Below are 22,209 nucleotides of genomic sequence, written 5' to 3' on the forward strand. Positions count from 1 at the left end.
GACAATGGTGGTGCCTTTGAGGCAGGTGGGGACTGCAGCTTGTTGCAGGGAGAGGTTGAAGATGTTAGTGAACACCTCTGCTAGCTGGTCGGCACAGGTCTTCAGTGTGCGGCCCGACACTTTGTCTAGTCCCGCTGCCTTGGTGATGTCGATCCTCCTCAGAGCGGACCTCACCTGGTGGTGCTGGAGGAAGAGTGTCTGCTCCTCCTTGGGCTGGATCTTCTCAGCTGTTGCTCTGCTGTGCTGTCTATCAAAGCGGGCAAAGAAGCGGTTCAGGGTGTCGGGGAGTTCACTGTCGTGACTGATCTGTGTGGCGCTGCTCTTGGAGTCAGTCAGGGTTTTAATACCTCTCCACATGCTCCGGGGGTCGTTGTTCTCGAAGTGTCCCTCAATGCGCTGTTTGTATCTGCGCTTGGCCTCTCTGATGCCCTTCTTCAGGTCCCTCCGGGCACTTTTGTAGGCCGGTATGTCACCAGACCTGAAGGCACGCGTCTCTTGCTCCAAGCAGTAACCGCACGTTTCTGTCCAGCCAAGGTTTTTGATTTGGGAACACTCTGATGGTTTTGGTGGTCGTTACTGTCTCAGTGCAAAAGTGTAGGTAGGCCAGGACAGCTGAGGCGTACTCCTCCAGGACAGCTCACTGTGCAAACACTTCCCAGTCCGTGCTTTCAAAGCAGTCCTGCAGAAGTGAAGCAGCGTCGTTGCTCCATACTTGAATGGTTTTGACAGCTGGTCTTGTTTTGCAAATTATTGGTTTATCAGATGGAGTCATTATCAGAGAGAGGTGGTCTGATAAGCCGAGGTATGGAGATGGTGCAGCTTTGTATGCTTCCGAGATGTTGGTGTACACCTGGTCCAAAGTATTCTTGTCTCTGGTGGGGAAGCTTACATTTCTGTGGAACTTGGGCATCACGGTCTTTGGTTCTGCGTGGTTGAAGTTTCCCGCCACAATCACAGCTCCCTCCGGATGAGCGTTTAGCTGGTTGCTAACTGCTGTGTAGCTCCTCCAGAGCTAGCTTCGCGTTAGCATGTCGTGGGATGGAAACAGCTGTGATCAGGATGGCAGAAAGTTCCCTCAGCAAATAGAATAGTCTGCATTTCACAGCCGGGTATTCTAAGTCCGGGGAGCAGTGTTTCCCAATGATGTCCGTATAGCTGTACACCAGTCATTGTTCACGTAGTCATTGTTCATAACCCAAAAGCTGCTGACTGGACATATCATTGCTGTCAGGTTTCATTTGGCTGCTTTCCCTCTTCCTTCCTCCACTTTCTGTTCCTTCTTTTCATCCCTTTTCACTCCATTTTCCTCCCTTTTGTCTCTCCTTTAGCCAACTCTGTCATATTTTCTTCTGTCCTTTGTTCGATACACTTCTTTTCTTGTCTTTTTCAGCGCACCTCTCAGTTTCACAGAAGCTGAAGTTTTAGAGAAAATGTTCTTCTCCGAGAGCTGAATGCTAAAAATCTATTTTGCCTGCAAGCAATCGGGGCATATCAGGGGAAACATTTCCTCTTCTTTTTTCCTCAAACGGGGAAAACTGTTTTTATCGAAAAAAAGTTTAAAGTTTCACAGATCACAGCAAAAAAATAAATGCAATTAAAAAAAAAAAGATAACGATAAGTTGCCCGTACATTACTTTTACATTCGTCATTTAGCAGACGCTTTTATCCAAAGCGACTTACAATTCAGAGTCTATCACATTTCTACACCGTAGGCACAACTACGGGAGCAATTTTGGGGTTAAGTGTCTTGCTCAAGGACACATCAACATGAGACTAGCAGAGCCGGAGCTTGAACCGCTGACCCTCTGATTGAAAGATGGCCCTGCTATCCACTTAGCCACAGTCGCCCTTCAGTTTAGGTTAACAACAAAAGGAGGTTGTTTTATATTCAGTGTCCTGATAAACATAAAATGCATACATATGATTGAACAATATATTTGCAGCCTGGTAAAAAACCTGCTGCAAGTTGTCACTGCTTTACGCAGCGTGAACTGTTCTCTATATTTCATAACTGATACTTTACTCAGGTCACCAGGTTCACGATAAGAAAACAGAGCCCTCACAGCTCAGACTAAAATGTGATACAAGCAAACTGTCAATCATCTGTCAGTGTTCCTGAAGGAATTAGTCAACCTGCTGTGTTTGTCATTTCAGCATTTACCACCAAAAACAAAACAAAAAAAAACCCCAGCGCGTGTCGTCAAACTACAAAACTCCATCCTTTTCCATGCTGGGTCAGGGCTGTATGGAAGCCCATTTCCGCACAGAGGAAAAAAATAAAGATCCTGTTATCTCAATTTCAACTTACTTTCTCATGAGATACAGTCTCAATTTTGACTAACTGAGGCGTAGCAGAGCAGAAAGTTGGTTTTATATGCCTCTAGCCATGCCATTTTTCTACAGAAGCCATCTATGCCACCACTGAGACATATTCCACAAGGCTTTAATTTGTCGTACTCATCTATATGCCATACATAGTTTGGGCCACGGCTGACATGCATACGTCGTCTTAAACTGTTCCGGGCCCACAGATCTACCCCATTCCCGGCCATCAATTGACGCACAGTTTATCTGTCGGCAATTATCCCGGCCATCCAACATTCCTGGTGCATCCATCTGTAGCCGTGCAGTTTGCCAGACGTCTGTAGCTGTTGAATGAAGGATGCTACCTCAGCTTCATCTGTTTTACTTCATCTCCGCCAAAGTTGGTTCTTTCGTAGCTTTTCTTGAAAAGAAAGCGTTTCATTCCGATTTTCACCCTCACAAAAGGCATCCAGTCCCATGATCTTACAGCTCTCCCTTTGTTCCAGTACACATTGCAAGCAACAAGCAATTTCTAAAAGTCCTCAGAAATCAAGATAGTGCTGCTTGTTATTTGACTGTTTTTATTATCCCATATGCAGACAGTTACATGCGTTTGCTCGTCCTCTTGTACACAATGCTGCCGAGAGTCATAGTCTGGGAGGAAAAAAAAGAGAAGTCACATTAGAAATGTTTTAAGATTCATTCAATAGGTCACAAAACTCATGTTGTCTACTCACATTGACAATTGTGTTTCCATCCACCAGTTCTGTGACAGACTCAATTCCCTTCAGGCTAACAGTCAGCTTGTTGCCATCACGCTGGACCACCGCCTTAAAGAGACACAATACAAGATCAATGTGCAATTTGACTACATTAGTTCAAGTTTCTGCATCCTTAAAGTTAGTGCCACGGCTTACCTTGGCCTTCTCCCCAGTGAGCGTCTCCAGCTCTGCCTCTTCTCCTATCTTGAAGGCGTTGACGAGGATCTTTGAGCCGGTGGTGACGGTCACTTTGAAGTTGTCACCATCCTCCTCGATCTCAGAGATACTCTTTATGTCTTTGCCTTTCTGGATGAGTTCATCAGGGAGACCTCAAGACAGACAAGCAACCGATTGAGAAACCACGCATTACAGTGATTACAAGATAAACATCGCTAGACAAGTCAGCAAAACCATTTGATTGCAGAAATTTCTCATGTTACGAATTTCTTTTTTGTCAAATAATCCAGTTCAAAATCCCTACGCAAACACTTAAAGCTTCTAGTCAAAAGAACGTGAGGAAAGAGAGTTGTAATCTCACCAATGGCCTTCATGAAAGACTCAAAGTTCTCCTGAGACTCCAGCTGGTACTTTCCAGAGAACGACATGGTTTCAGACAGTGACAGTGACAGAGAAGTGGTTGACTGCCTGTTTTATACTCTCAAACTCCAGGGCTGCAATCATTAACCACAGGTGTCTGAAATTAAGGCAACTCCCGCCCACTTCCGGATCCTCCCCTGCAGATGAGGACGGAGAGGGTACATACCAAGGGTACATCCCAAGTCTCTTAATTCTCATTTCCTCGCTCCTCGATCCTCGCTTGAACCGGAAGTTCAAGCAGCGAGGGTCGAGGAGCGAGGGTCGAGGAGCGAGGGTGGAGGAGCCACGAGAACAGACTTACAGGAAGTCTTTTAACGGCCGATACGCCCCCTCATTGTTCATCTGTCATGTGATTGGACGCTGCAGCCGATCGGACTGATGAGATTTTTTTCAACATGTAAACAGTGAAGACGGATCACAGATTAAACTTGTTTATATTTGATTCGTTTTCTGATTCAACATCTGGTTTAAATAAATGTTCATTGTAGACTGAACAACAAAAGGACCACAAACAACTTTCTTCATTAGAAAGATTTGTGTTTTCATAATCTGTTTCCCTCAATAACTTTTATTATGGAAACAATTAAAGTCAGAGGGAGCTGGAGAGATGAAACACTTTTTACATCATTTATCATAATTTTATTTCGTCACGTGAGGCTGTTCATTCCTGATTCCTGATGACTTTGGTGTCATGGTTTGGAAACCTCTCTTTAAAGAACAGGAACTCTCTGTATCAAATTGTGAAATGGTCTAGCAGGCTGATTGGGGAGTCACAGCTTGGCCTGGAGTCCTTGTACACCAGACAGTTGCAACGGATCACCGGCTCCATTTTAAAGGACTCCCCCCACCCTTTGCACAGGGAATTTCAGCTTCTTCCTTCTAAACGGAGGTATATGGTCCCACGGTGCAGAACAAAGCGGTATAAAACAGCTTTGTTCCAGCAGCCATCACGCAGGTGAACAAATCATAGCATAGTGCACAGATGCTGTAGAAACGTGTACTTATTTATTTTACTTAGACAGATTTTTAGCCTTGTGTACTTTCATGTTTGTCTTGTCTGTGCTGTTTGTAATGTCTGTCGAGATGGATGCCTCTCTCTTATTTGCAAACCAAGTCTACCTACGGGTATAAATAAAAGTAACCTGAACCTGATTGTCGGGTTTGATGTTTTATCATTTAACCCTCCTATTACTTTTGGAGTCAATTTGACCACATTCAATGTTTAACGTATCCAAATAAATGATTGACATCATTTGTTTTGCTTCATATTTAATGACTCATTTAATGGGGACAACTCGGTAAACATAAAATTATGTTTTCAAAGTCCTGTACACAGTGTTCTTTGGAGTCAATTTGACCCCAGGCTGTTTTAGCAGTATGCGAAATCAACATTTTGGGAACAATTTATTCAGAATGCTCCTCGAATTGGCAACACACAAATACAAGTAATCATTAATTGAACACAAATCAATGTGACCCTCTAGCACTAGAAAGACCTCAAGTGACGTGGAGGAGGTGATGCGGCCAGACCCCAACAGAAGCTAGGTCCGAAACCATAATTTCCATTGCAGGCATTTTACAATAAAGGATTATTTAATTATATTTCTGTGTGAAAACACGCAATTCCAAAAAAAAAGGAGTTTTATTCAGATTTTCCTGAAATGCACCTGTATGAGGAATAAAAATGAAAAGACAGCAGTGGTTGGTATGACGTTAGTGTGTTTCTGCAAAATAATTCATATTGTACCAATGAACCATTTTGTTGCATAAGTGCCATTTTGAAAAAGGGTGGTTTGATTGCGGCAGTTCATTTTGAAATAGGTTAAGACGCTCATCTCGTTGGCTTGTGTGTGAAGCGTTAAAACAATTTTTCATGTTCTGCAATGAGTAAGCAGACTTAAAAAAAAGAAGCACATTGATTCACTCCCCCCCCCCCCCCTTAGCACATGATGCTCATATCATTAGCGCATGTCATCCTGCAGTCAAGGTTAAAGTGGCCTTTATACAATTCTAAACAAGTCACCCTCACAAAAGGAATCCAGTCCCATGATCTTACGGCTCTGCTTTTGTTCCAGTACACAATACAAGCAACGTCTAAAAGTCCTCAGAAATCAAGATAGTGCTGCTTGTTATTGGACTGTTTTTATTATCCCATATGCAGACAGTTACATGCGTTTGCTCGTCCTCTTGTACACAATGCTGCCGAGTGTCATAGTCTGGAGGGAGGAAAAAAAGAGAGGTCACATTAGAAATGTTTTAAGATTCATTCAATAAGTCACAAAACTCATGTTGTCTACTCACATTGACAATTGTGTTTCCATCCACCAGTTCTGTGACAGACAAAATTCCCTTCAGGCTAACAGTCAGCTTGTTGCCATCACGCTGGACCACCGCCTTAAAGAGACACAATACAAGATCAATGTGCAATTTGACTACATTAGTTCAAGTTTCTGCATCCTTAAAGTTAGTGCCACGGCTTACCTTGGCCTTCTCCCCAGTGAGCGTCTCCAGCTCTGCCTCTTCTCCTATCTTGAAGGCGTTGACGAGGATCTTTGAGCCGGTGGTGACGGTCACTTTGAAGTTGTCACCATCCTCCTCGATCTCAGAGATACTCTTTATGTCTTTGCCTTTCTGGATGAGTTCATCAGGGAGACCTCAAGACAGACAAGCAACCGATTGAGAAACCACGCATTACAGTGATTACAAGATAAACATCACTAGACAAGTCAGCAAAACCATTTGATTGCAGAAATTTCTCATGTTACGAATTTCTTTTTTGTCAAATAATCCAGTTCAAAATCCCTACGCAAACACTTTTAAAGCTTCTAGTCAAAAGACTGTTAGGAAAGAGAGTTGTAAGCTCACCAATGGCCTTCATGAAAGACTCAAAGTTCTCCTGAGACTCCAGCTGGTACTTTCCAGAGAACGACATGGTTTCAGACAGTGACAGTGAGAGAGAAGTGGTTGACTGCCTGTTTTATACTCTCAAACTCCAGGGCTGCAATCATTAACCACAGGTGTCTGAAATTAAGGCAACTCCCGCCCACTTCCGGATCCTCCCCTGCAGATGAGGACGGAGAGATAAAAGAGGTACTCGGTGACTTCGCTAAAGTTAAGTTGGTCTTCATGCAGAGGAGAGGACAAGTGCCCATTACTTGGGGTTCACGCATAGAAAATAAATGTAATGATGTCATCCGAAGGCACAACATCTGATTACATGAGTCATAACGATAAGGATAAGGATGTTTGTTGTCATTGTACGAACATACAACGAAATTAAGTTGACGACTCATCAGTCAGTACAGCAGCAACAGTTAAAAAGTGTATAAAAACATTAAGACAAGACGATTTAAAACAAGACATTAAATAAATATATACAAGGTAAAACATCTGATCACATGAGTCATACCCTAAAAGCTGCTGACTGGACATATCATTGCTGTCATATATTTGCAGCCTGGTAAAAAAAACCTGCTGCAAGTTGTCACTGCTTTCCGCAGCGTGAACTGTTCTCTATATTCCATAACAAATCTCAGGTCACCAGGTTCAAGATAAGAAAACAGAGCTCTCACAGCTCAGACTAAAATGTGATAAAGTGATACAATCAAACACAATGTCAATCATCTGTCGTCAGTGTTCCTGAAGGAATTCGTCGTTTCAGTCATTTTTCAGCGTTCACCTCTAAAACAACAAAACCCCAGAGCTTGTGGTCAAACCTTAAATTTAAAAAAAGAAAATGGATCAAAGGTGACTACCATACAAGATAACCGTCATCACTGTTGCAACAGTGATATTGTGTCACATGAGTTGCCACGATAACACACACATACACACACACACACACATCGTCATGTGAGGACCCTTTGGATTCACTCACAGTGGACTGTTACAGGATTATGAAAACATCTGAAAAGATAAAGACGGCTGTGGGCTTTGTACGTTTGGTGATAGTGGAGTATAGTGTTAGACTGCAGCCCGATAAGCTTTAAGCTGATTTATCCTTTGCCGCGTAGAGAAAACGATTCAGAGGGTTTGAAACTTCAGCCAAATTTTATTCAAGGTGCTCGTAATTAAAAGACACGATATTTAATACTCTCTCAAAACTTTATTTCAACATGCAGATATCTAGATGACACTGTCAATATTCATCCCTTTTTTCATACATAAAAATATATTGACAAAGGCACTCTACAGAAGTACTCCAGGGAAAGGAACGATTACAAACATGGAGGTACAACTATATGAACGACAACTATAAGTCCCACGTCGTCTCTACGGCTGAAGAGTTTCCCATGAGACCTTGCCGTCAGCAGCAGCTCATTGGCGAACTCGATGAGGAGAATTGAGGCCAGCCAGATGCAGGATCCTGAGGATGATGTCACTGGGGTCGCTGCCTTCGAATTGGCCGGTCTGGTCGTCTCCTTCCTCCTCGACGAGGCAGGATTGGTCTGTGGTGCAGCTTTCTGTGAAACGGTTCAGACAAAAACAAACAAGGTTATCATTGAGGACTTGGTCGTGTGTTATTGCAGACTTTACAATATTTTGTTATCAGGTTTTTTGACCCAGGGCCGTGAACTATTTCAGAACAAGAGGGCAAACGATCGAAGAAAAGTTCACAGTGACGTCAACCGCAAAGACAGTGTGTTGCTTAGCTAATTGTACACACAGTGATTTGTTCCACTTAGCTGAAACAAAGCTTGTAATACAAAATAACTACTAGAAAACCATATAAATCAATCCTGTATGGTGGAAAATAACAAAGTACATTTAGAATTTGAGATTCGTTTAATGTCACTTTGTACTTTTCCTCGACTGCGTTTCGGAAGGAAATATTGTACTCTTTACTCCACTACATAGTTAGTAGTTACAGATGCTTTACAGATTCAGATCTTAAATTCCACTAATGAGCATATCTATCCTAACACATTGTTATACAGTCTATTAAACCACCCAATAGTGTATGAAATAACTAGAATCAGCTGTCAGCTACAACATTAAAATGCCATTTACATAGTAATGCAATGCAGTAACTACGATCTAATGGTATAATGAACAACTCTGATGGAGCCATTTTGCCTTACTTTAAGGTAATGTTGCTGATAATACCGCTGTAGTTTTACTCACTTCAGTAAAGTTTTAAATGCAGGACTTTTATTTTGACAGAGGGCTACTTTTACTCAAGTAAAAGTTCGAAATACTTCTTCCACCACTGCCCAAATATACTTCAGGACATCCTGACCTGCATCACAGCAGAGTCCCGAAGCAGCGCAGCGTCCTCCCTCAGATCCACAGGGTCTCCCTCCTGCATGGCAGGGGGTGAGCAGGTAGTTCTCCTCCACGCAGTGAGCTGTTTCCGGGGAGCCCAGCAGGCAGCCGAGGCCCTCCCCGCAGCAGATACTGGGGCCGAAGCAGTGGCCTCTGTCGCCGGGGCCACACGACATGCACTGGAGGAGGAATTGATTGATTATTGGAGCTATTTAGAATTATGTGGATGCAGTTTAGCTCAGTGTAGAGCATTTAATGTGAGCTATGTGTCCCTACAGTGAAATTTGATGTTTCTATTCCTTTTTTCTTGTTTGAGCATGACCGTTTCAGTCCAAACTCAGATTTTTTTGATGTTTGATTCAAATGAAATTGTTCTAAGAGGTACTTTGACATTTAACCAACAACATTTAATCGTTGTTCCTTGTCTACATCAAAGGTGTAAGAATAGAGGGTGTTGTAGATCATAAAACCCTTTTGGGCTATATGAATAAAATGGACTCAACATGAAAAAAACTCTTTGAATCTAGCAGACCGTTGTCAGTTTATGATTTTTTTACAATATATATTGGTAAAAGCAGCTCACCTTTCGCAGCGGTGCATCCATGATCGACCTCTTCCCACCGATAGGACAGTTAGAGATGTAACACGCTGAACATACAGACAGGAGAAAAAGTACGCACACGGACACAGCAGCTCCAGTCATTTCTGCTGAGAAAGTGAAAGAAAGAGGAAAAAAGAAACCAGTTACACTCAATATACCAAAACATCCACTGACCACAAAATCGAGACACTAATCTGCGGAAACAAAACTCACAAAACTCACTCTTGATGCAGGTGCGGTTGATTTGAAGTGTTGCTTCCAGGTGCTCCTAATGCTTCTTCTGTTCTTGGTGCCTCTCACATGTCTTATATACCTCCAGAGCTTCTTCTGAGAGTGACACAGAAACCCAAAAGCCACTTAGAGATCCTTAATGAGCCCATTTTAGTTACTATCACCTCCGGAAATGAAGCTGACCACTAGGCCGCCCGGGTCAAAAGGGCCAGGCAGTTATGTGGCCTGGATCCCTTCTTGCGATTGAGAGTTATTACAGGAGGGCTCGTGGTGCGTGACCATGCATGTTGGAGATGACAGGAAAGTCAGAGAGGTCAGGAAATGAATGGAGAGATGGAATTATTCGAAGCGTGAGTGGATACGAGTGTAGTACAACTATCATTTTTTTAAAAGGAGATACATTACATGATAAAGCAGGTCTAAGTGCTATATAAATGATGTGAAAGCATTGAAACGCTCAGTCCATGTAGAAATGCACAAAGCCAGTTAGAAACTGTCTTCAAACGAGCTATACAATATATATCGACCATTTCACAGTTTTAAACTTAAACCTTCTAAATGTGGCCCGGTTTATTTCCGGTTGCGGTTGAGATGAATGACGTCAGCTGACAGGAAGTAAATATGGACCCAAGCTGTTGCCTAACAACGCAATTCTGTCAAAATGCGCTAAAATGGCGCGTTTCAGACGTACAGGTGTATTCAGACAGACAGTATGAGAAAAATAAAGCGTTTGTTGAACGTTAAAGCATATAAATGTGTTCTAGTAGAAACCAAAAATGCTCGTATGAACCTGGAAATGAGCGTGTTATGTCTCCTTTAAATTAATATTGAAGATGGGGGAAGTTGAAAAAAGCTGGTTTAAAAAAAGGTCATGAGAAGAAGTTCATCTTTGCTCTCGGCCTGCAGAAAACATAAACAATGATGAGGAAACACACACACACACACACGCACACACACACACACACACACACACACACACACACACACACACACACACACACACACACACACACACACACCTACAAATATTCCTTTCTGTTAATAAAGTCCTTAATTCCTCACAGGAATTGAGGCCCACATTGTCCAGGTCTGAGGTTAATTGGTCTTATGAGCTAATTAACACAGCTAATGATCGGCCACAGCCCATAAAAGACAGTTTCCCCGTTTCAATGATATGAGCTCAATTACTGCCGCTCCCTCCTGATCCACTAACTGCCACCTCATCTCGATTAAAAATTTATTCAAAACATTGTCTGTGTTTGCCAACTTCTCTGCCAAGAGAGGGGAGAGGGACATTGAGACGTGGACTGACATTACTTTCTTATTTGTTGTCATGTGTCACTCAGACAATGGGCCACTCTTGCCTCCTAGTGGCTGTGGTGACACATTTAACCTATCCATGCATTCATTTTCCTTCATCTGTTACTGTTTCTATCTGTCATGCTTATGCTGGGGTGGACAAAATAACAGGAACAAAAATGACCATATATCGAGAGAAGAAAGAAAGAAGAACTTAACACCAAATGTTTCACGGAGGTGGTGTTTCTCTACGTTAAGCCCCTATGATAAACAATATGCACCACAACTGACTGACCATCAACTTTATCTGCTGCAACCTAAAATACCTGAAATACTTTCAGTGCTTGAAATCAATTCCATCTAAAACGAAAGATTTAATTCAGTCTTATGTGTGAAATCAATCATTCCTAACATGCACTTCTATAAGCTGTGTTCAGAGACAGACTGAGATCCTCTTCCATCGCTCCACTTCACAGCTGCTAAACATTCAAACTGCATTGTTTCCTTCTGCAACATTACATCTCGCCATTCCTCCGAAAGCTGTGCAAAAATCCCTATTTCATAGAGAAATGGAGATGTCTATCTAGTGTTTCCTTATTTTTCTGCAGGAAGGCACTCGGCTTGTTGACTTCCTCTCCCCTCCCTTCCTTCCTTCTCTCCGAAGGTACTCATCTGAAAAATGAGAACAAAGTGATTGTTCCTGTTCTCTTTCTTAAGTCACTTCAAATGCTATCCGTGGACGGGCGGCTCATTGTCAGGAGAGTTGCAGTGCGAGCAGGAGGGAGAGAAACGCAGGTACAGGTACAACAGCAGCAGCTGCAGCAGCACTTCAGCCAAACAGCATCACAGAAAACACACTCTGCTACACTCAGCTGGTGAGTTTCCACACACACACACACACACACACACACACACACACACACATCAAGAATTCGCTGCAGCCTCACACAAACACACACTTCCAAGGCACTGGCTGGCATATGAGGAGGGGCTTCAGCTTTTAATGGATTGTTTGGAATGCACGGTGTGGCAAAGTGTAGTCCGGGGTCTCTGCACGCTTCACCTTCAGTGGGAGAAAGTGAAGAGGATAAAAGACCAGCTTCATAACTAGGGGAGCGTTTGAAACAGACTGGAAGGGAATCATTGAAAATGTCAGTGTGCATCTGAAAGTGTTGCAGAATCTTTGGAAGAGGCAGAATAACATTCTTCTTGCATTCTATGTTTTCTGTATGTCATTCATTTACATTCAAGTACTTGTGTAACTTGTATTTCCATGATTTATTGACATGGAGTGATATTCCTTGTTATAAGAGAGATGTTTTTTTGTTTTTGTGTGACACTGAACTGTGTGAAATGCCAATTTATCTGTAATCTCTGCACTGATCTTCATCACATGATTTCCCCAAACTTCATCATCCTCACTTGTTGTCATCATCATATTGTGCACATACAGGCAGTATGTGAATCTGGATGCATCGCTGAAATAGTCGATGAATTTATCAGCGAATCGACAGAACATGTACTATCATGGTAATAGATCAATCGATTAAAGCATTTTTCAAGTGATAAAATCGAAATATTCAATTTTTCAGCATCTAAATAAGAATCTGCAGCTTTCTTTGCATTTCTTTGAGGTTTTCGTCAGACAAAACAAGACATTAATGCCAAGTTGTCTCTTTGGATTTTGAGAAATTGTAACAATGACCAAACAATGAAACGATTATTTGAGATCTGCAGATGAATCGACATTGAAAATAATCCGTATTTTGTGCGCATTGTGGTATAGAGAGTGTAGTTGCAGCATTTGCAACAACCAACAGCGATACATACAACATGTAGCAGACAGTAAAGTAGAACTGTGCTTCAGTGCATTGATATGGATCTCAGTAGTTTGTCATTGATAAGCACTGAGCTATTTACAGGAAGAGAATATATTGCTAAGCACATTTCAGATGTCATGCAGAAGTAAGACAGTTCCCTTCAGCGTCATCTTTTCACAGATGGCCATCATCTACACGAAAGTATGCACATACACGATGCAGTGGAGATGTTATTCATAGCTATGACATCTTAAACATTTCACAGTTTTAAAAGTATCAGTTATCTAATCGACTACTGACTTCAGGCTGCTCACAGAGATACAGATTAAAACATCACGTATGTCAGTGGAGGAGAAAAGGGGAAGTTCTTCCTGGCTATCAGCGCAACAAAAAAACAAAACAAGAAGATAAACAGAGCAGAGAAAAAAGGACATGGAGAAGCGATAAGTGTGCGGGAGGTAGAGGTGAACGTTTCACAGATAACTTCCTACTTTCAGGAGAGGAGGAGATCTGTGAGAAAAAAAGAAGTGAAAGGTTTCAGGTTGAACACTGAAAGGTGTGGGTGTCCACACAAGACTGTTTGTGTGCTCAGTTACATACCTTCAGTGAAACCTTCAGAGTTTCACATCAGAAAAAGAAGCCAGATACAGAATCTTTGGAGAAACCTCACTCTGTTTTGAGGCACTTGTACTTCACTTTAGTATTTCTGTTTTATGATACCTTCCACTGATATCTCCCCTTCCACTGTACTTTTTATGTAACAAAAAGCTATAATTCAGTTTTCAGATTAAGTTTTTAAATAACAAGACATGTGATGATCTTGAAATATACAATTGTTAAAGATTAAATCCGTGATTCCTAACTTTTGACCGAAAAAGGGACCCTTTATCAAAGAGGCATTTCCCTTATAAAACTAGCTCGACATTAGCGTCAACAGTAAATAATCTAATGCTGTCATATATTATACTATATCAGCCTTGGAGCTCTTTTCCTGCAGAACGAGTACTTTTACTTACTATATACATACTTCACAGAGTACTTTTAGACAGTGGTATTGCTACGTCTATTGAAGGATCTGAATACTTCCTCCACTGTAACCACTTCTTGCACTCTTTCTAATGCAGAGAGAATATGGAAATGGACAGAGTGAGTTTCTCACCAGCAAGAAGGCCACTACTCAGAGATGAGCAAAGACAAGTATCTCATCTGAGTTTCTACCTAAGCCCACCTCCACTCTACATTAAGCCCCCCAAATTCTCCCCTCCCAGATACCCCAACACATCACCAAGCAAAGACAACTATGGCGCGTTCAGCCCCCCCGCCTTCTTTCTTGGTCCGGGTTACACCCAAAGGGAAGGATCCCAAAAACGCAAAAGAACTCCTCTCAAAATGGACGGCCAAAGAGGTGAATCTCCCGACAGAGGAGTCGAGGAGGCAGACAAAAGCAAGAAGACGGTGCACCTCTCTCACATCCCCTTCTCCCTCCCACCTCGCCCCATTCCCTCCCCATCTCCTAAGCCCATCCCCAGTATGATCGAGCTAAACACACTGCATCTTCATCACAGATCACCAGGTATGAATCTACCTGTACAGGTGAAACAGGAGCCTCTCAGTCCTTCCCCTGTTTGGCCTCCCTCTCCTCTCCTCCTCCACCCTCCCTACTTCCCACCTCTCCACCACGGCCTCTTCCCATACCCTTTCTTCATGCCCGGCCCCGTCATACACCGCTCCCCTGGTTCTTTCTACCCAAGAGAGGACCTCCGCCCCGGGCATCGCGGCCATGAAGGACCCCCTCGGGGTGGGACAACCAGTGCTGAAAAGCTCGGCCTCAACGTCCATGTGGATGACAGTTATTATGTAGACGTGGGTGGAGGCCAGAAGAGATGGAAGTGTCGCATGTGTGAGAAGTCCTACACCTCCAAGTACAACCTGGTAACGCACATCCTGGGGCACAACGGCATCAAGCCACATGGATGCCACCTGTGTGGGAAGCTGTTTAAGCAGCTGAGCCACCTGCACACACACCTGCTCACCCACCAGGGCATGAGGCCCCACAAGTGCCAGGTGTGCCACAAGGCCTTCACTCAGACCAGCCACCTGAAGAGACACATGATGCAGCACAGCGATGTTAAGCCATACAGGTAGATGTTTTACTGCAGCTGTTTTTGTTTATTTTCAACTGTCCTCTTTTGAAGCTGATCTTTCACACACTTTGCCCGCCCCTCCAGCTGCAGTGTGTGCGGTAGAGGCTTTGCTTACCCCAGTGAGCTTCGCGCTCACGAGCTGAAGCACGACAAAGGACAGGAGAACGTTTGTGTGGAGTGCGGGCTGGATTTCCCCACGCTGACCCAGCTGAAGAGGCACCTGACCGCCCATCGCGGCCCCACCTTGTACAGGTGAGCACAAAACTGGTTCTTCCCTTTGCTGAAATATCATAGGAAATATCAACAGGTTGCTAGCTGGAGCTTCATATTTGCCGTACAAACATTAGAGAGTGGTATCGATCTTCTCATCTATTTCAGAAAGCAAACACATGTCCCGAAATGTTGAACGACCGCTTTAACAGTTAAGATCTGTATTTGTCTCAATAAAGAGGTTAACCGTATAGGCTACATGTTGTTCCTGCAGGTGTGCAGAGTGCCAGAAGACGTTCCAGTACCCGAGCCAGCTTCAGAACCACATGATGAAACACAAAGACATCAGACCGTATATCTGCAGCGAGTGTGGGATGGAGTTCATCCAGTCACACCACTTGAAACAGCACACGCTCACTCACAAAGTAGGTTTAATTAGGAGGACAAATATAAAGACAGCATTTTGTCATTTTTTTGACAGCCGTTGGAGGCAATGCCGTGGATTTTTGGCAACAAACAGATATTAATTTTGCTGTCAAATCAAGACATTTCCATTATTCCTTGTGCCCATTTCTGATAGTGATGGCACCAATATTTTGGACCTTAGCCCAACAGGTTGTTTTGGCAACTGTCTCAAAGCAATTTTCCCTTAAATTCTTGCTTCTGAAGCTATTTTTAACCCCTTAACATCCAGTTTCCATCTTTATTCCCACATTAGGCTCATAAAAACGTGATTCCACACTGTTTGACGTATCAAGTATGTGAAGCAGTACGATGTTTACACTGAGTTACATATTGAAACCCAATACTTCTGATCTCTAGTTGTCATTTTATACATATTTCATACACAAAATAAATGTTTGGTATCTTTGGAAACTTTGGGATCGCCACAAAAAAATGGAATAAAGATGTTAAAATAAAGATCAAACTAAGCTAAGATTTTAAGCAGCAGACGGACTGTTGACCACATTTCTCACGCCGCTGTCTCTACATTCTCTCGTTCTTCAGGGGGTGAAGGAGCACAAGTGTCGCATCTGTGGTCGTGAGTTCACCCTGTTGGCAAACATGAAGCGCCACGTCCTCATCCACACCAACATACGGGCCTATCAGTGCCAGATGTGCTTCAAGAGTTTTGTCCAAAAACAGACTCTGAAGGCTCACATGATCGTCCACTCGGACATCAAGCCCTATAAATGCAAGGTTGGTTTTGGTTGGCTTTTTGCATCTTGTTTTGGCCTTCAACTCCTCTTTCGCTCACGAGGAACGGAATAGTTAGCACACATAGTTAGATTAGCTTAGCATAGATACTAGAAACAGGGGTAATCACCGAGCTTAGCTCCGTCCAAAGGCAACAAAACACACCTATCAGCACCTCAATTCGTTAAATTCATGCAAAAATCCAACTGTAAACTCAATACTTGTGGTGTTACGGGGGTTATGTGGCAGATATTTCTACCTTTGGACAGAGCCAGGCTAGCTCTTTCCCCTTCTTTCCAGTCTTTCTGCTGGTTAATCTTAATGTGTAAAAATATTTAACTTGATTTTAAGTGTCTGACATAATAATGCTATTTATTTTTTTCATCTCACTCTCGGCAAGAAAGCAAATAAGTGTATTTCACAACATGCTACTCCTTTAATATTTAGTGCTGTGAGGGGTTAGGATATAGGCATTGAGACTCCAGGTGCTACCTTTATTGAAAACTTAATTAACCAATGTGTATTCATTGATAATCACAGCCAAGCACCTTTAATATTCAGTGGTAGCTGCTATTTAAGGATTTCTCCACTTTTCTGGAGAGTCTGGACTGAGACGATGACCAGATAGCGGAGAGGCTTTTGGCAGGAGGAGCCTCCTTGTCCATAGGAAGGATATCGCCGCACAAACTGCCTCTCTAACAATGGCCCCCCAGCCTCCCCGGAGAACAGGGCCCTCAAATAGATTTCATCTTGCTTTCTCTGCTGCTGGAGGGAGCTTCCTGTTTTCTCACGGTCCTCTTGGACAGCTTACAGTCCCTCTCTCCTCCTGGAGGAAAGGACCACCCTAATAAAAAAGAATGCAGAGGAAGGACAGCGCAGGACTTGCCCTTCCCTGTTCTCCTCCTGGCCCTGTCTCGATGTTGCTTCCTCTCTCTTTCTTTTTTTCTTGTGCGTGTGTGTGTGTGTGTGTGTGTGTCAGGGAGTGAGAGTGAGACAGGGAATACAAAGAGGAAAGGAGGAAAACAAGGACAGGAGGAGGGAGAAAGGGTGTGTGCCTTTGTATATCTGACTGCCTGCACATTCATTCATGATTGCGTAGCTCAGTCTGCGCAAATCTAACAAAGGACATTTGACAGAGAAAGAAAAACAATAGGTGGATGGTGTTGGCCTATTGTTTTTATTTCCCAGAATAGTGTTTACGACAGTCAGTGGAGGAAAGTAATCAAGTAGTGTTTGCATGCTATTTTGCTGGTGCTTCACTTGAGCATTACCATTTTGTGCTACTTTTTATTTCTACTCTACTGCATTTCAGAAGGAAAAAAATTAATTTTTATTCACTCAGCTACATTTATCCGCCAGCCAGAGTTACTAGTTACTTTATGCTACTTTATACACAGATATAAGTTTGTTATACAAAACATATAATGAGCCTTAATATGATCATTTCTCATTGACTAAAATGGTATATAAAGTAGTCAAAATGAGCCGCACCACAACCAATCATCAATACGTAATAATGTGTTACGATAGCACACTTTGAAAAGGGCAAGTCTGAAAACGCTTTCTGGGCGGTAGTTAGATGAAATGATACCACTCTCACGTCTGTATGGGAAATGTGTAGCTTGAACCAGCAGCTAATTAGCTTAGCTTAGCATAAAGACTGGAAACGGGGAAAAGCGCTATCACCAGCGGAGAACACAGGAAGCTGCTGCAGTGCTCAGCTGAATGTTACGTGAGCCATGTAGAAATTTGAAGTTGCTTATATAGCTCCACATACTTTTCTCCCTTTGTCTCTCAGCTTTGTGGTAAGCAGTTCAACAGGATGCACAATCTAATGGGCCACATGCATCTCCACTCAGACAGCAAACCCTTCAAATGCCTTTACTGCCCGAGCAAGTTCACGCTGAAGGGAAACCTCACCAGACACATGAAGGTCAAACACGGCGTCATGGACAGAGGGCTGGATGAAAGATGTAAGCATACACATGCTGTGGATGGATTATTGATTCTCTTTGTTTGCCGCAAAAGTTGCTCGATGTGATCAATCATTTCTCTGACTTCAGTGTTTCGGCGAAGAGGGCGATTCTGCATGTCCACTCCCATGGGCCTCCTCACCCGCTTCAGCCAAGAGGAACCGTTTGACCTTTCCCAGAAGCCCCCGGGCCTGCCCGGCCTCCGTCTCTCCCAGTCGGATGGCGAGAGCGTCCCTGGAAGCTCGTGTCAGGAGGAGGATGAGGAGAGTTTGTACAGAAGGAGCCAGTACAGCCCCGAGGTGGACCAACATGAACCAGCAGGCGAGGACCAGTACATGGCTGAGCTGGAGGAGAGAGGGCAGGGGTCTCCGGCTGAGCTAAGGCCGGAAGAGAAGCAGAAAGAAATGTGTCAGCAGAGTTTAGAGGGAAAGAGGAAGGCAGCAGCAGAGGGACACGCTGGAGATCCCAGAGGTGACCAGGCGCACCCCTTACAGTCGGAAGAGACGTCCGAGATGGCAGAACTAGAAGTAGATCACCAAGAGCGAGACGAGCCAGAGCAAAGCAAACAGCAGATGGACGACTTTTGTGACGCAGCAAGCAGAGAGGAACCAGAGTAGATCAGAGACAGGTGGAATAATGAATCGCTCGCGTATATGTGAATTAATTAGGAGTTACGGGTCCACGGAATGAAGAAGAGTAGTAACGGTTAGACAACGAGTGAGAAGAAGATGCAGGTTTTAGGGAAGACTGTTTTTTTTTTTGACAGGAAAGTGAAGTAAAGTGTGTCTGTGTCTAACTGAAACTAGATTATGTGGTTGAGTAGCTTAGAACCAAAAAAGAAAGATGAACATATCATGGTTATTAACAATGAAGCGACTGAAATACAAAGCTGTGAAGCATAATGCATGTACAGAACATATCATACACTGATTAATAGTCACTGACAGAGGGTTAATGTGCATTTATGAGTGTATGATTATTTTTTGAAAGGTTTTTTTTACAAATCATTTTGCAATATTGACTGAAATATGCAATTTTGCTTAACTTTGACTGTCTTTTAAATGTATAAATCTATGATGTCAAAATCTAAAATTGGGCTTGTGTTGGGGTTATTTTGTTTTGTTTGTTTGTGGGACATTGTGTTTTTAACAGATACAGATATGACAAAGCTTGATTTTCTCAAATCTCTGGTGTCTTTATGAAATAAACTGTGATTTCGTTTTTTATGTCTCATGTATAATTTTTTTAATCTACATGTTTTAATTGTATGGCAGTGTAATGGTGAAATCATCTGGATGTGATACTGCTAATGCAAAAATAAAAGCTTGGACGCATGAACCCGTTAAATGAAATCTGCTGTTTGTTCTTTTAGACGCCCTATAAACACGACCGCTTTTTAAAGAATATAAAAACGGCCGTTGATCGTCAACCTTCTCCGTCTGACACGTACTTTACCAAGCAAGAGGCTTGCCTTTCTCCTCCTGCTTCTCTTTCAAAGCAGAGGAAGAGGAAGAGAAAACACCTCTCCCATTCTCTCTTTTAGGTTGTGATCAAACAGAAGTGACGGACACAGTGGGTGTCCCAGACAAAGGCTTCAAATGTCTGTATGACTCCGAATAAAGCATTGTTTCTGCTCATTGCAGAAGCCTCACTGAAAACAGAAGTCTCCTAGAATGAAAGAGTTGTTTTATGACAAATAAGACACATTATCATACAGTGCATCTTTTGTTCTCTTTCATGAAGTAATTTAGCAGATCATTTATTCACTTTGTTTCAGAACAGCACTGAGCTCACTGGGCTGTGGTGTCACATTATACCTCACCCCGTTGTGCCAGTTCAGGTAAACACCGAGCCATTTCTTGTCAGATGAAATGCAGAACAGCAGCTTCTCCATTTCTACCAATGACGACCACCGCGTCCTGCAGGGCGAAACTGCAAACAGTTTGAGGAAGTCCTCACATCCTCCTCTCCTTTCCTTTCCTCACCTACACGTTTCAAATCCAGACCACTGGCTCGGAGAGGAGCCCACAGTTTATTATCAACGATCTGGAATCAGCTCCTCTCAGCAGCATCATGTTGTGCAATCACTGGGGAACAACATGTACATAAACACCACACCACAGAGACTTCAGGAAGGATGGCGTTTCACAGGGTAATTCTATCCCTCCTGTGTGTTTTTAACGAACCGAAACGTTCGAGATCACGACAATGCAAAAGACCCAGACACACAGGAGAACAGGTACCGATGGGAACATGAGTCCTGTGGTGAGAAGCAGTTGATTGTTCTGCTTTGCAAACACACAACAATCATAACCGTTACAAGATGGAAAGATAGTATCATTAGGAAGAAGACAAATTCTGATTTATGAATCAGTCATTTTAGGCACCGCACAGAGATTAATAAAATCATTTAAACTCAAACAAAGCTGTAACTAAAGTTCACGCGCTGTGGTTGGCCTTAAACACATCTAAAAAAGACTTAAACCTCTGTTTTACAATTGTTTCGTAATTAAGGCCATATTCTTTATATGCATTTGCCATTCTGTGTTTTTTATACTACACTAGAGGCGAAGAATAAGCATAATTTATATGCTGTTTGTTTTCAACTTATCTGCAAATATATAAAACTCCAAATCAACGTGATGAGTCAGCATAATAGCGTTGATACTCTTATTTGATTGATTGGGGCGACATGTGATGTATCTCAAGCATAACAACACCGTCACAGGCAATAGCGTTCTTATTGCTGGAGAAACATACCCCAACAAAATGACTTGTCATCATGTGTTTTTGTTTCACTCACCTATCCAGATACGCTATGTTACCCTATGTGATGCTAATGCTGTGAAATAAAAAAGGAGCGCTTATTGTATCTATATTAGTTTGTTGCACTTGTATTCGTATTGGTTTGTTTCTGCACTGTACTTTTGCTCTGGTTTATGCTCTTAGATGCTTGTTTAAAAAAGGAGATGCACTTCTGACTTCTGGTGACTATAGTTCTCTTGAATACCTGTGTTGAATACACTTACTGTAAGTCGCTTTGGATAAAAGCGTCTGCTAAATGACTGCAATGTAATGTAATGTAATGTAACTGAGATACTGAAAACAAATACATCTGAATTATTTGCATTACTGGACCACGTCCACAAACAAACACCTTTTTAGATGAGGAGAACAGTGTGGGAAGAAGTTTTAGATGGGACTTCTGATATAAGTATTGGCTCCAACAATACCAACAAGAGGTCACAGCAGTGCACCAACGAATCACAGCTATAGAACAGAATAGAGAATATTCCTGAAAAGATAGCTGTATCCCCACTTGTGCGTGTAGAAATGTTTATTTCCTGTCAATTCTCTGTAGTGCAGGTCGTGGAGGAGCTTCCTGTTTTGCTGGCAAATGAGAAAACGAGATGGTGCTGAAATTCCTCTGCATTTTGTTTTACAAAACTGTCCCACCCGAGTTTCAACCTGTCACCTCCTTTGACCCACAGCCAAGAAGTCTTGCTGTAATTATAGCTGAGGGCCGTCATCATCAAAAAAGCACTGAAAGAGAGGTGAGAGGACAGCAGGTCACAGGCCATGCTGGACACAGAGAAATGAATATGTATGTTAAAGGAATGTTGTGGAAAATAAAACAGCTCTACTCCCAATTTAGGGGGCCATCATCCCGCACGCTTTACTTTGAGGGTGTGGTACTATTCCAAGGATTGTCTGCAGTCTTTTAAACATGACTGTATTCATCTAATGTCCTGATAAGCCTCAAGAAGCAGTCCTCCATGATGCTGAGTAACTAACAGTGGGACTGTT

The 22,209-nt window shown here is 42.7% G+C and overlaps 4 protein-coding genes across 4 annotated transcripts; 1 reads left to right on the forward strand and 3 right to left on the reverse strand.

Moving 5' to 3' along the window:
* Nucleotides 1-2,907: 2,907 nt before the first annotated feature.
* On the reverse strand, nucleotides 2,908-3,787 carry LOC306778756 (fatty acid-binding protein, liver-type; the record flags this gene model as incomplete). The annotated part of the gene is made up of 4 exons (XM_079270419.1): nucleotides 3,604-3,787; nucleotides 3,222-3,394; nucleotides 3,042-3,134; nucleotides 2,908-2,958 (listed from the first exon to the last, which is right to left on the reverse strand). The coding sequence occupies exons 1-4, from the start codon at nucleotides 3,668-3,670 to the stop codon at nucleotides 2,908-2,910; spliced, it is 384 nt and encodes a 127-aa protein (XP_079126545.1). The 5' UTR covers nucleotides 3,671-3,787.
* Nucleotides 3,788-5,740: 1,953 nt separating this feature from the next.
* LOC306778755 (fatty acid-binding protein, liver-type-like) lies at nucleotides 5,741-6,635 on the reverse strand. The gene is made up of 4 exons (XM_079270418.1): nucleotides 6,528-6,635; nucleotides 6,144-6,316; nucleotides 5,964-6,056; nucleotides 5,741-5,878 (listed from the first exon to the last, which is right to left on the reverse strand). Exons 1-4 carry the CDS (start codon nucleotides 6,592-6,594, stop codon nucleotides 5,828-5,830), a joined length of 384 nt encoding a protein of 127 aa, XP_079126544.1. The 5' UTR covers nucleotides 6,595-6,635; the 3' UTR covers nucleotides 5,741-5,827.
* Nucleotides 6,636-7,979: 1,344 nt separating this feature from the next.
* oxt (oxytocin) lies at nucleotides 7,980-9,630 on the reverse strand (the record flags this gene model as incomplete). Its single annotated transcript, XM_079270417.1, has 3 exons — nucleotides 7,980-8,125; nucleotides 8,902-9,106; nucleotides 9,511-9,630. 3 exons carry the CDS (start codon nucleotides 9,628-9,630, stop codon nucleotides 7,980-7,982), a joined length of 471 nt encoding a protein of 156 aa, XP_079126543.1.
* Nucleotides 9,631-11,784: 2,154 nt separating this feature from the next.
* znf366 (zinc finger protein 366) lies at nucleotides 11,785-19,529 on the forward strand (the record flags this gene model as incomplete). Its single annotated transcript, XM_079270673.1, is given in 8 exon segments — nucleotides 11,785-11,847; nucleotides 11,849-11,859; nucleotides 14,003-15,019; nucleotides 15,107-15,274; nucleotides 15,507-15,657; nucleotides 16,241-16,432; nucleotides 18,228-18,402; nucleotides 18,493-19,529. Coding segments are annotated over 8 exon segments (2,304 nt in total). The 3' UTR covers nucleotides 19,020-19,529.
* Between the last annotated feature and the right edge of the window lie 2,680 nt (nucleotides 19,530-22,209).

The sequence above is a fragment of the Melanostigma gelatinosum genome (assembly GCF_949748355.1).
Source record: "Melanostigma gelatinosum genome assembly, chromosome: 6".
In the NCBI taxonomy this organism is placed as follows: Eukaryota; Metazoa; Chordata; class Actinopteri; order Perciformes; family Zoarcidae; genus Melanostigma; species Melanostigma gelatinosum.

Bases quoted from the DNA above. Each gene is read 5' to 3' on its own strand.
- LOC306778755 (XM_079270418.1), bottom strand. From the start codon at position 6,594: ATGTCGTTCTCTGGAAAGTACCAGCTGGAGTCTCAGGAGAACTTTGAG. The intron at 6,317-6,527 runs GTGAGCTTACAA...GTCTGTCTTGAG, and splicing joins GTCTTTCATGAAGGCCATTG to GTCTCCCTGATGAACTCATC. The intron at 5,879-5,963 runs GTGAGTAGACAA...TCCTCCCTCCAG, and splicing joins ATGGAAACACAATTGTCAAT to ACTATGACACTCGGCAGCAT.